Raw genomic sequence first — 13,881 nt, forward strand, 5'->3', positions numbered from 1 at the left:
CCCAGACAAGAAAATATGTCATTTAAACAAAACCCTTCAGACAGTGGCAGGAGGTTAAATTTCTCTGCCCCCCAGCCCAGATTCGGTTAATGTGGCTAATTGCAAAATAAACAGATCTGCAGCCTTCCTCTAGCAATAGGCAGTGGGGTGCATGGGAATTTAGGATGGATGGGGATCCAGAGCCCCCGGGGTCTTCATCCCGGGCCTTTCATTTCCAAGTTGAGTTGAGTTGGAGAATAAATCCAAATAAGTGGAGTGGCTCCCCCCTCACATTCTGTCTCTGTCTCTCTGTCTCTCTCTTTTATTCTGTCTTTCTCTCTCTGTCTCTTTCTTTCTGTCTCTGTCTTTCTCTCTCTGTCTCTCTCTCTCCTTCCCTCTCTCTGTCTTTGTCTCTCTCCTCTCTTATTCTCTGTCTTTCTTTCTAGTTGAGGGATCTTGGATAAGTAAGTCACTCATGCTCTGCAGACTTCAGCTTCCTTCTCTGCCTGGAGCCATGATTATAGGCAACACACAAGAGAGGATATGTGCAAAAGAGCTTTGCTCAATATAAACGACTCCCCATTTGTAAGAGCCCATTATTTCATCGCCAAGCCTCCCTAAAATGCAAGGGCTGCTGAGGAAGGCATAATTTACAGCCATCCCTCTGGTGATCCAACTTTCACCACTGAGAAGTTCTAAAGATCCTAAATCTAGTCGAACGCTCTCTGTGTATAGATCAAGGAACTGAGGTCCAGGGAGTTTAAAGAATGGGCCCAACTAGTAAGTGTCTGAGGCAGGATTTGAACCCTTGCCTTTGCAGCAAGTACTGTATGCCTCCTTTCCTCGATGCTCACCCATGTTTTATACAGAACAACTTTGATCCCCTGCATTTTCCTTCTTGTGCTCCCTTTGGGAAATGGGGCTCTGGCCAGAGCTCCAGATAATATTCGCTCAAATTTCGAGACTCCATTCAGGTTTGTAAAGCACTTCATCTAATTGGATCCCTGTGACAAGTGGGTGACCTGGGTCTTATAACCATCACCCCCGTTGGATGGAAGAGAAAATGGGGGGTTAGAGAAATGGGCTCTGTCATTGACTGTGTGACCCTGGGCAGGCCTTTTCCCCACAGTGGGGGCGCTGGGATAGGAAGTGCAACAGTATGATGTCCATTATAGAGATGAGGACACTGGGTCTCTGAGAAGGTAAAAGGCTTGCCCTGGGTCACCCAGCTAGTAAGTGCTTGTGGTTGGAGTGGAACCCAGCTTTAAATATAGAATTCCTCCCCGCCCCAAGTCTTTTGGCTCAGACGGGGAGTCTGACCATGGCATATGTTACACAAACAATTTGGTTTGCAAACGATCCCACCCCTGACTCTGGCCGTCCCGAGCTGCTGGAGCCCGGCAGAATGCAGACAAACGAGGCTTCTTCCTTCCTTCCCTCAACTCACATCTGTCTCCTGGCTTTGCCCAGGAATCCAGGTCCTCTTGTTTGAATTGGCAAAGCCTGACTGAGTCTTGTTATGGTAACATTTGTCATGAAAACACACAGGGGTGGTGGAATCCTGGATGACTTGAAAATAATTTCCTTGTCCTCCCTCTGCGCCCCTTCCCATCTCCTCCCTTCGAACAGCACAGAGAGGGTGTATTGGGCGAATAAGTCCAAATAAGTGGAGTGGCTCCCCCCTCATATTCTCTGTCTCTGTCTCTCTGTCTCCTTCCCTCTCTCTGTCTCTCTATCTTTCCTCTCTTTTATTCTCTGTCTTTCTTTCTATCTCTGTCTCTTTATCTTTGTCTCTGTCTTTCTTTCTCTCTCTCTTTATTTCTGTCTCTGTCTGTCTTTCTCTCTGTGTATCTCTCTCCTTCCCTCTCTCTGTCTCTCTCCTCTTATTCTCTGTCTTTCTCTCTCTTTCTCTTTATCTCTGTCTCTCTCTCTCCTTCCCTCTCTTTGTCTCTCTCTCTCTCCTCTCTCTTTTATTCTCTGTCTTTCTTTCTCTCTCTGTCTCTTTATCTTTGTCTCTGTCTTTCTTTCTCTCTCTGTCTCTATTTCTGTCTCTGTCTGTCTTTCTCTCTGTGTATCTCTCTCCTTCCCTCTCTTTGTCTCTCTCTCTCCTCTCTCTTTTATTCTCTCTTTCTGTCTCTCTTTCTCTGTCTTTCTGTTGCTTATCTGTCTCTGTGTGTTTCTCTGTCTTTGTCTCTGTCTATCTGTCTCTATCTCTGTGTGTGTGTCTCTGTCTCTCTTTCTCTCTCTCCCTTCTCCCTCTCCTCCTGCCCCCCTCCACTTCCTCTTATACTTCCAAGGTTAACAATGTCAGGCACTGGGCAGAGAGCATGATCTATCTGAAGACCGAGGCCAGCCTGGAGGGCCCACAGATGGTGCGCTTGTAAGCAAGTGAGAGGGAAAGCTTTGGTAGAGGAGCTGGCGGACAAAATGAGCCCCTCACTAATCTTCGTCCAAGTTGACAGCTCCTTGGCCGCTTAGGCACTGACATAATTCCTTTTCCCACATTTTTGAACTGCACAATAGCAGGGAACCGGGGACGGGGCAGGTGTGGGGTTCTCACCCGCCTAGTTTCCCGGGCCCTGGTCCCCTCTGCCTCCTGATGGGTGGCTCTACTTACATTGGTTCCCCACACTGGTATCTTCAGAAAGAAGGGTGGGTTCTAGCTTTTGGTTTAAATTTCCCTGAGAAATAGTCTCAATTCTAGACTGCTATAGCCCCTGCTTTTTAATCTGCTCCCCATCCTCATTTCACAATATATGCCGATATATAAACACATACATACACACCTACCTATCTATCTATCTATCTGTCTATATTTTTTAAGAGAACAAATCCATTTATGAAATCAAGCAGGAAAACAGTAATTGAGGAAGTCATACAACTTAGTTTAGAAATAAAATTTCCAAGAATCAGGGGGCTTGGTTATCCAGGGAGAGGGCCATGTCATCTTGTGGGTCTCCACCTAGCAGCCTCTGGGGTTGCATTTATTAAGGATGAGTCAGAACAATGCCTTATAGGTTTAGAGTTGGGAGGGTCCCCTGGATGTTCCTCATTTTATAGAGGAAGAAACTTACTCCAAAGCCAACTTCTTTCCTCCCATCCCATCACAGTCCTGGGAGGCAAGCAGGATTTAAGGCAGGTTGGGAAAAAAAAGTATCTGGATACCCTCTACCCACACTCAATTAGAACTGTGTCAAGAACATTGGTTTTGGAGTCAGTAGATCTCAATTTGAATTCTGCCACTAATTAGCTGTGTGATATTGGGCAAATCATTTCCCCTGGTCTTCTGTTTCTTTCTCTGTGAAATCTAGAATTGGATTTGCTGGTTTCTGAGGTTCCTTCCTACTTAAGACAATTTTTGTTGATCTGGGGTTGGGGAAGAAACAGGAGAGAACTGGAGAGAAAGGAATAGGGAAGGTAGGGGAGAGAACAAGAGAGAACTGAGTTGTCACCCAAGGAAGAAGGTAACCTTCTCACTCAGTTGTGTCTCGTTTCCTTGTGGTCTTGATTATCTAACTTTGCCTTCTCCTTTCTGGACCAGGCAATGGAAAATGTAGGGTAGCAGTGCTTGGCTAGTGATTGGAGATCCTTTTTGAAAGGAATAAGTAGGATGGAGCTGCGTATTTCCAGGATTGGGGGTTGGATGTTGCTTTCCAAAGAACCACAATGAGGAGAAATGGGTAGAAATCAGGGGAGAGAATGAAAGAAGTCCTGAAGGATGGGAAGAGCAGAGGTTGACTCCGTTTGGGAGAAGTGAAAGAAGCTACAGGAGAAGCAGCTGGAGATGGGGAAGAGATTAGAGAAATTGGGGAGGAGAGATGAGGGAGAAGGCCCCCAGGAAGGCTGCTGAGTGCTAAAATTGGCGGGGCTCTGAAAACATTTGTAATGTCCTAGGATCTCCTCAACTTCCCATGTGAGGCTCAGAATCACAACACAGTCCCTCACTCTGCCTCCATCCCGAGCTCAGAACTGTACTATTCCAGCATCTTCTGGTCTGGGTTCCTTACCTCCAGCCCTCCACTCTCTAATACATAACTATGAAAGCCTCTTATCCCCTCTAAGTAAAAACAAAAAAGTCTCTTTTGGACTTCACAATGTGGCTCCAACCCACCAGACTGACCTCATGTCAGTGATAGCTGATATTTAAATTCACTTTGTGCTAGACACTGTGTTAAGCATTCTATGCTTATTATCTTATTTATTGATCCCAGCAATGTTGGGAGCAAGGTTCTATTATTACCCCATGTTATAGATAAAGAAACGGAGATAGGCAAAGTTGAAGTGACTTGCCCAGGGTCACACAACTGGTAAGTGTCTCAGGCTGAGACTCAGGTCTTCTTGACTACAAGTACATGCCTCAGACATTTTCATTTTTCACTTTGGTTTCCTTCAATCCCAATTCATTTCAAGGCTCACATTAAGTGCAACCTTCTCCAAAAAGCCTTTCGTGATCTATCCCTGGTGTGAGGCAATCTTTGAAATCACTCTTTCTTGCTATATATTGAATGTATTTAGCATATGTAGTATGTGTATGTGTGTGTGTGTGTGCAAATATATACATGCACTCCTATGCACACATCTGGAGCTACATGTGTATATGTATCTCTTTCTATATATCCTTCTTCATGTTCTCTCTTTCTTCCTTCCTTCTTTTCTTCCTTCCCTCCTTTTTTCCTCCCTCCCTCCCTCTCTCTTTCTCTTTTTTCTTTCTTTTTTTCTTTCTTTCTTTCTTTCTCCTTCCTTCCTTCCTTTCCTTCCTTCACTTCCTTTCTTCATTCCTTCTTTTCTCCCTCCCTCCCTTTCTCTTTTCTTTGTTTCTTTCTCTCTTTTTTTCTTTTTCCTTCCTTCCTTCCTTCCTTCCTTCCTTCCTTCCTTCCTTCCTTCCTTCACTTCCTTTCTTCTTTCTTTCCTTCTTTCCTCCCTCCCTCCCTCTCTTTCTCTTTTCTTTGTTTCTTTCTCTCTCTTTTTTCTTTTTCCTTCCTTCCTTCCTTCCTTCCTTGTTCCTTGAGAGCAGGCATTCCCTGCTGCTTGTGCTGGCTAGTAGGCATTTAGAAAATGCTTGTTGCAGTGAAATACTTCTTGAGCAGTCCTTACATCTCCTTCCATCCTTCCTAACCCTGAAAGTGTCTGGGCAAGGAATGCCCCAACATACTGAAAGATGCGGACTCTCAGATAAGCTTTGGGTACCTCCCTCATCTAAATAACTTGTATCTCCTCTGTATACACACGTACACATACATACATATACACTCTATACACACATATATGTATACACACACATATATAAACTATATAGAGAGTTTGTAGTTTCTTATCTGTGTTTTTCTACAGTAGAACATAAGCTTTTTGAAGGGAGGGACTGTTTTATATTTTGTGTCTTCAGCACCTAGCAGGGGGCCTGACCTATATGTTAAATAAATGAATGGATGAATCACATGACGTGAACGAATGACAGCCAGAAATGAGACCTTTGGCTATTTGGAGGTAACCACAGCTAGGAGATTTGGCTGCCGGGTCCCTATTAGGAAACTGAAGTGACTTGGGAGAGAACTTAGGAGTTATCTTGGGATCAACTCAAGTGAAAATGAGACTCTGAACCTTTCCGGCCAGTTCCAATTCCAAGTCCTCCCGAATCCCCCTCCCCCCCCCCCGTGTTTGGTACCCACCCTGGAAGCGGAGGGGGTGAGGGCAGGGTATGTTAATACCTGTATATTGGGTCCATGAAAAAAGGTGACGGCTTGGCGTAGTGCAGGGAAGGCTGTTGAGGGAGCTGAGATGGCGAGATCTTGGGCAACATTTCACTGGGAAGGAGTTTCCTTTCCCCGTATATGTGGTTTTTCCGGGGCTCCCTTCCTCCGTTCTGGCTGGCCCGGATCCGGTTGCCAATGCTCAAGTCTAAAGGCTGCTCCTCTCCGGAAGCCTGGGCCTGGGGGAGCATCTTGGGGGTGGGCAAAATGGGCTTCATCTCTTTTGGTTTGGTGGTGAGATCAAAAGGGGACTCGGAGCTGGTGCTGCCCACCTTGTGGAGATCTCGGGGCGACTTTGGTTCGGCTTTGACCAGCAAGTTGTGGTTCAGGGTGCGGTCCGTGAAGGGGTAGAGCGAGTGGGGGAAGTTGGGGAGGAACTGAAACGGGAACATGGAATGATACGGGAGCGAGCCCATCTTCTTCTCCTGCATCCCCATGAAGCCAGGCCCGAAGTACTTCTCGGCAATGGAGGCGATGGCCTTGATGGAATCGTTGGCCGCTCCCGACGTGGGCAGCAGCTGCTCTTCGGGGGGAGGGAAGAAGGAATGCTGGGAGTAGAAGACTGGAACCTCGCCGAGGCTGTTGGGGGCCCCGGGAGCCCCCGAGCCGCCGCCGCCGAAGTCCGCTTTGCCCTCGGCGCCTTTGCTCTTTCCCCCTTATTCGCTGTCCCTCGCTGTCCGGTCGGGCCTCCGTGGTGGTGTCAGGTCGTCCCCGTTTGTTCCGTCCTCCAAGTCCTTTAAATCGGCTGCTGTTCGGGCCCACTTCTCCAGGTAGGAGTTGTCCAGGCCGCCCTCGAACTTCTCCTGCCCGGCCGCCCGGCTTTTGCCGACTCGAGATAGGGGCAGCGGGGTTTTGGGGGCTCGGAGCGCGTCTTCGTGTGGTTGAGAGGGCTCTTGAGCAGCGGGGTGGGAGGTAGCAGAGGCGGCCGGGGGTACAGGGATGGAGGGAAAATCCCCGGGAAGCCCGGAGTGAGCCCGGGGAAGGCGGGAGGGCCGGCCGAGAAGGGCAGCCCCCCGGGATGGGGCCTGGAGGGGAAGTAGTCATTGAAAGCGAGGCCGGCGTGGTTGAGGTTGGGGGCCGCCTTGGCCTTGTCCATCATGGAGCCGGGCGTCAGGGGTAAGGCCGGGGCGAAGATGCCCCCGGGGTTATAATGGTTCTTGCCCTCGCAGAAGCGGCGGTGCTTGTTGAGAGAGGAGGTAGTGCTGAACATCTGGCCACAGTCTTTGCACTTGATCTGGGTCCGGCAGTCCGCGTGCATCCGCTTGTGGCGGCAGAGGTTGGAGAACTGCGTGTAAGACTTGTGGCAGACCTCACCTAAAACATCAGCAGCAACCAAAGACAAAAGCAATATGAAATTACCGCGAAAGGACTGGGGGGCCGGGGTGGGGGGGGCCACGGAGCCCAACGTTGGGATGGAGGGAGGTGGTGGGGAAACCCTCAACTTCCTAGCCAAAGGTCGGGCCGGAACTGCTCCTCTTCCCCCCGGCGGTGGTTTGGGAGGCCCGGTTCAAATCCTCCACCTTTTCCCCATGTGGGACCCTGGCAAATCCTTTGCCCCTCTCGGAAATGGGGATAAAGTGCCCTGGTCCTCAGGGGGGAGGGAACAGTGAGAACTGGGCAACCAGAGAAATGCTCTCGTGACTTTGAGGGTTCTTTAAACTGAACTCATTTTCAAAAGCTTTCTTTTCCCCCCCAATGCTGGTGAAATCCCAGATCCTTTGGGCAGAAATAATGGTCGGAGCTGGCATTTAAATAGCCCTTGGATACCTGCGGTTGCTTTACCCAAATCTCATTCAAGTTTCACAACCAGCCTGAGGTGAGTGCTGGTTACAGACAGGAAAGAGGCGTGTCACCTAGGAAGTATGGGGAGTAGGACTGGAATCTGGGGCTTTTCGATTCCAAAGTTATGCTCTCTGCTGTTCTCTCAACATTCACGGGAAAAATTGGTTTTGACTTCATTTTCTGGGTATCTTCTTACCCTCTCCCTCCCTCCTTCTTTTCCTTCCTTCCTTCCCTTCTTTCCCTTCCTTCCTTCCCTTCTTTCCCTTCCTTCCTTCCCTTCTTTCCCTTCCTTCCTTCCCTTCTTTCTCTTCCTTCCTTCCCTTCTTTCTCTTCCTTCCTTCCTTCCTTCCCTCTTTCCCTTCCTTCCTTCCTTCCCTCTTTCCCTTCCTTCCTTCCCTCTTTCCCTTCCTTCCTTCTCTCTTTCCCTTCCTTCCTTCCCTCTTTCCTTCCTTCCTTCCTTCCTTCCTTCCTTCCTTCCTTCCCTTCTTTCTCCCCCCCCCCTCCCTCCATCCCTTTTCCTTCCTTCCTTTCCTCCTTCCATCCAGCACTTTTGCTTATTGGTGACAGATGAAAACAGACTGAGTAGAATTGATAAGGAAAGTTATTAGGAAATAGGCATCAGAGGAGTCAGGAGGGGGAAGCTGTAGGAGACAGGGCAAGGGGGCAGTTGATAGCTAACAAAACATCTGATGAGTAATGTAAGTACAGACCTGGAGGCCCTGAGTGAACCAGGAAAGTCATCCCTGGCACATTGAGCCACTTCAGGATCCAGGCATGGCTCTGCCTGCTTTTTCAACAGGAAAGGTCAGCATCAGATAGAATGTAAGACATTAGGACAAAGTAGCTGAGACCAGATTTTATCTTTCTGCTCTTTTCCCACTGGCATGTGAAATGAACTTGTCTACAAGTATACTTTATTTTCCTTTTCCTCTTGTTTTTCTAAAATGGGGAAGGCTGCTAAAAACAAACATATACTTGGCTCCCCTTCTCTCTCCTCCTTTTCACTTATATTCCCCCTCTCATTTTTCTCTCTCTATTCATTCACTTTGTTTTTCCTTCTCATTCCCTCTATCATTCCTTATCTTCCCCATTTCCCTTCTCATTTTAACTCACTAATCCTCATCTCATTCTTTCTCTTTTTTCATATTTTCTCTCAGACTCATTTCCCTCCCTCATTATTTCTTTCTCATTCTCATTTCCTCTGATCCTCTCTAATTCTCTATCCCTGATAGTCAATTTCTTTACTTTCTTTCTTTCTCATGCTCTCTTCTTCTTTCTCCTTTTTAAAATCCTGTCTCTCATTTTCATTGACAGTCTCTGTCTCTCTCTGTCTCTGTCTCTGTTTCTCTCTCTCTGTCTCTGTCTCTCTCTGTTTCTCTCTCTCTCTCTGTCTCCTTCTCTCTTTCTCTCTCCCTCTCCCTCCTGCTAACAATAAGTCGCCCCTCCACAGGGTTAGTTCTATAAATACGCCTCAGACCAGCCCTTGCCTTTTTGCAAGGAACGAGGCCAGACTTTCTATCTCAATAAGTAATTGCCAAATGTGCACCGACACTCTAGCTGTGCACACTTGCAGGTCTACACTTAGCCCTCTGTCAGTGTCTCATTAGAGATTTGCAGTCCTTAGCTCTGAAAATGAGGTTTGGAGCCGAATTCTGTGCCTGGGGCCAAAAGTCTTAAGAGGGGGCCTAGCATTTGATGCCCTGCCTGGGCAGAGGCGTATTTGTGCCATGGCTTCCCACATCCCAAGGCATATTTTCTCATATAAATGAGACTCAGTCAGGCATGTGGGCATGAGGGAAAGTGAAGTTCTGGGACAGGTCCCCAGGGGTCTTGTGGTCCTTCCAAAGACACCTCTTTAAGGAGGGTGAAGCCCTAGAGGTTTGAGATGAATACTGAGGAAGAACAACTCAGACCAACCCAGATATCAAGTTTGCTTCATGGTGGCAACTTGCTACCAGGCAGCCGTGTCGGTAGGACACAGATGCCCCAAGAGTCTGGATATGTCCTCCCCAAGCCGGGCTGCTTTCCCTCTAGCCTAACCTTCCCATCCCTGTGTTTCCTTATGGGCCATCACTGCCCAGAGGTTCACACCTGGGCTGCTATTTCCCCTTCCCAGAGTCTCCTATTCTCGGCCTTTTGCGCAAGGAGCAGAAAAATGTCCACATTCATTGTGGGCCTCCAACACAAAGGCTAGCAGATTTCTTTCCTTCTTCACAACTAAAATGATTCCCACCCTCTGTTCTCATTTTAAAAACAGCAACAAACCGAGACCACTCCCCCCCCATGGCCCTCCCCTTCCCCATCCCTTACAAGCTCACATGTCCATGTACACAAAGACCTACACAGCCTTGCCCAAATACATACATTCCCCATATCCCTTCAGCCTCTGGGATGCTGATCAGGAAACTAGCTGCTGGGGCGTGGAACCAACAGACTCTTTTTCAGTGGCTACAGTGGGGCTCGGGGGCTCTCTCCGTGTACGTATTCATGTTGTGATATGTGACATGTCATCATGCGCCCAAATGGACCGGCTTGATTTGAAGGCTTGGAAGTCAGATGGGGCATCTCCCTATTGGATGAATTACTGCCCATCAAAGCCTCCCTCCTTTTCAGAAGGGTCACACTTCAGATTTATTTCAGAGTTGTTTGTATATTTTTCCTTCCAAGGGGGTGAGGGCAAACACCCCCCCCTTTTCTTAAACTTCCCCCTCACTCCTTTGGCCTGGGCCAGAGGATGTTATATGGCGGTTTGGAGGATATATAAAGGTTTATTATACACGTCTAATCTAATCTTCTCCAACTGCATCTCCCTAACTGGATGAAATTTGTATAAACACAGCCCCGCCAAGTCGGGGGTTTTCTCATTAGCTTGATCCCCTTAGCCAGAAGCCAAGGTCAGATGGTATGCAAGTGGGTAGTAGGCCAAGGAGCTGGGGCAGTGGCAGGGGGGAGGTGGGGGATGAGGGGAGATGGGGGATAGGACACAGGCTCCTCAGCCTTCTCTGTTCCCTTCTCTTCCCCCAGGCCCCCTCAATCCACAGAGGGTTTTTCAGTGCTAGGAAAACAGTGGGTTTTGGGTGCTCTTGGAAAGCCAGAGACTCTGAGACTTAATGTTAATATAATCTCAGCAGGACAGGGCAGAGAAGGAGAGGGGAGCCAGAAAAGTAGTCGCTTTTGAATATCATACAGGATCCCATTTGGGGAGCTCTGTGTTGCTGATTGAAACTCACACAGATATTCTTTCCTGTTCCAAATCTTGCCCCCTCTAATAATAGCTATTGGTACTTAAAAAACAATCAGCTTCCCTTTTAAAAGTCACAGATCTCTTCTAAGATGGCCCACTTGTCCCCCCCCAAAGCCCCAGACATCCCCCTTTCCTTCTCCTTACTGTCACCCTGACCCCACCCTTGCTCTGCACTGGGCTTCTATCCCAGAGGAAACAGACTCCCAATGTGGCTCATTGAGAGCTGTCTTGCCGGTGCCTTTTCCCAAGGTCTATGAGGGAGCCTGTTGGTGGATTTTGTTTATTTTCTTACCTATTCCTGCCCAGGAGAAGGCTTGGCTGCTAGCTTAAAAAATAAAACTGTAGGCCAGAAATGTGTTGATACTTATAAGCAAGCCTGATGGAGGCCCCGAGCTGTTGGGAAGTAAATCCTGGAGGCATTGAGGGGAGAACCAGGGCCCAAATCCACTTTATGCCCTCCCCTCCCATCCCTACTGACATCAGGGCATGGTGGACATCCTAGAAGCTGGGATGTAGGAAAGAGAAAGGTCAATATGTAGCTTGGAAAAGTAGGGGGGGGGAAGGTCAATACCTTGATGATGGCAGAGCAACCCTCTGTCCAAGTGCTTAGCCCAGTGCCTGATGCATAGTAGGTGCCTAATAAATGTTTGCTGATTGTATTACTGCCTTCCAGTTCTTTCCTTCCTTCCAGAAGGAAGTCCCCCATTTATCATATTTAACATGATGGTAGGGGTAAGACACTCCCCCCCCCCCAGACCCTGAGGCATTGCATTCTGGTAATTTCCAATAAATGTATATAATAGGCAGTTTACAAATGTTTGTGGAATGAACGAAAGGAGTGACCAAAATCATTTTTTAAACCAATGGCCAGGAAAACAGAACTCAATGAGTCTCACCTTACAGAAGAAGGAAAAAAAAATCAGGAAGCAGTTTCTCTTTGGCTCCCCCTTAAAATCTGGGGACCTAAGGCAGAAAGCACTTTCCTGGATAAATGAGAGTCCCTCAAATTTGTTTTGTTTTACTATCTATCAACTTTGTTCTCAGCTGCCAGCGAAGGATGGCTCCATTCACCAACCATATCCTTCCTTGCCTCCCCCAGTTTGTATACATTTTTAACCTCTGCTGTCGAAGACCAGAGAACTCTCTTTACATTTCTATTTGTATTTAACATTTAATACGCGTTTGGTACCTAGTAGGTGCTTCATAAATGCTTTTTTTGTTCATTTATCCAGTGTCCTGATTCTTTTTGGAGTTCTGTTTGTGGGGAGAGCTTATCAGGGAGAACCTGGACCCAGAAAATTGCTTACTAGACTATAGAAGAACCGAACCTCCTTGGAGTCACTATCGAAACATAAAGCTTCAGGGAGAAAAAACAAAGTAATATGGGTGGGGGATGGAAAGAGCAAGGCCAGCAGTGCAAGACAGCAGAAGAAGGGGGGATGGGAGAGGGAGAGAAGTTAGGGCATTGTAGCCCCACAAGGCTTCTGGGAGATGGGGCTTTTAACTTGTCAGAAAACTCAGAAATTGCTCTGAATGTTTTCTGAAAAAACAGGGATCCTGCAAAGGAGAAGGGGGAGGAAAGGGGGGAGCTGGGGAAGAGAGAGGTGAGGGGGGGTGCTGCTGGGGAATTTCTTGTTCTTTGACCTCCACAATTAGAGCCCTGACTTGCTTGGGAGAGAGGGAAGGAGCCTGTCAGGAGGAGCCCAATTACCCCGCCGGTTGGCCAGCCAGTCACCCCCATGACAACTTACATATGAAAGGTTTCACCGTGCTGTGGATGTGCTTGTGCTGTTTGAGGCCAGATGAGGTGGCAAAGGTTTTCCCACAGTCCGGGCAGGCGTGAGCCCTGGCGCCCACGTGCTGGGAGCGGATGTGCCGCTGCAGGTTACTGGGGTCCGTAAAGACCTGGGGGAGGAAGCTCTGTTAGTCTAGGGTCCCTGAAAGGGGGTGGATGGAGGGATGGGGGAGTAAGGAGGTATTCTTGCTTACTCTGGAATGGGGAGACACCAGTCTAACAATCTGCCCTTTGCACCTCTCTGTCTCCCCAGTTTGTTCTAGGGCCCATAAATTAGGAACTGCAATGACTACTGTCCCTAAATTACAAATGGGTAAACTGAGGCTGGGTGATATGCAAAATATAAGTGATTAGCAAATGCTTTGATGAATCAAATTGAATTAAGTGGAGAGCCCAGCGTCTCAGAGACAATATTGACTTTGCACAATTTTGAACTCATGGACCATAGTGCAAAATCATCAATAAAAGTCGGGTAGAGAAGGGACATATGAAAATCCATCAGCTTCTCTCCCCCCCTTCCCTCATCCCCATTCCAATTCAATGACCCAATTTCCTGGGGAAGGAAACCCAGACTGGCAGGCCTACCAACTCTTTGTGGGTGGACCAACTGTGGTGAGCTCTGGGTTAGCCTGTCATAAAAAATCAAATAGCCCACTGTGATTTCCAGACGAATGGAGACTCTCCTGGCCCAAGTCTGTCGTTCATAAGGGCTCTAAGGTCTAAAGTCCAAGAGACAGGAAGACACGTGCCTACATAAGTATCGGGTAACCCAGGAAGGACCATCAGTAGTCTTCTAACTTTTGGCGTGCTGGAGCTCAGGAAAGAGCGGGTCATATGCTAGCAGCTGGAGGAACGGCAGATTTAAGCTTGCGAGACCAGTCAGGAGACCAAGTGAACACAGAGAGAATCCGGCATCTCTCTCAAGATAAAAGCTGTCATCAGAGAGCTCAGAGGAACAGTTCATTGCCTTTGTGATACCTCCCATCATGGTGGCTCGGAATCTGGCCTTTTAAAACCTTCAAGGGCCAGCTCAGCTGTCACTTCCCCATGAGATGTCTATTCTACTTCCCAACCTGCAGTAAACTTGAACCTCTTTGGTATAGACTGGTTGCCCTTGCACTTCGTTGGAGGGCTGTCCCCTAGGAGAGGGACTGGCTTGGTTCTGCTGGGCCTGGAGGACCCAATAGGGCAGTTAGCCATCCTAACAGTGAGAGCTGTCCATAAGAGCTGCCTCTGGAGTTAGTGAGCTCCCCCTAGCTGGGGATTTTGGGGCAAAGACCTCAATATTTGTGCAATATTACAAAGAGGATTTTCATTTCGGGTATGGCTTGGAC

At 48.1% G+C, this 13,881-nt stretch overlaps 1 protein-coding gene across 1 annotated transcript in view; it reads right to left on the reverse strand.

Annotated features, from left to right (window-relative positions):
- PRDM16 (PR/SET domain 16) overlaps positions 1 to 13,881 on the reverse strand; it is a 111,299-nt gene that overhangs the window by 35,126 nt on the left and 62,292 nt on the right. Inside the window, exons 6-8 of the mRNA XM_031961567.1 lie at positions 12,504 to 12,657; positions 6,553 to 7,040; positions 5,685 to 6,373 (exon numbers count right to left, since the gene is read on the reverse strand). Of these exons, the coding sequence (XP_031817427.1) occupies positions 5,685 to 6,373; positions 6,553 to 7,040; positions 12,504 to 12,657 (1,331 nt within the window). The remainder of the gene's footprint in view (positions 1 to 5,684; positions 6,374 to 6,552; positions 7,041 to 12,503; positions 12,658 to 13,881) is intronic.

This window comes from Sarcophilus harrisii, chromosome 3 (assembly GCF_902635505.1).
Source record: "Sarcophilus harrisii chromosome 3, mSarHar1.11, whole genome shotgun sequence".
Classification (NCBI taxonomy): Eukaryota; Metazoa; Chordata; class Mammalia; order Dasyuromorphia; family Dasyuridae; genus Sarcophilus; species Sarcophilus harrisii.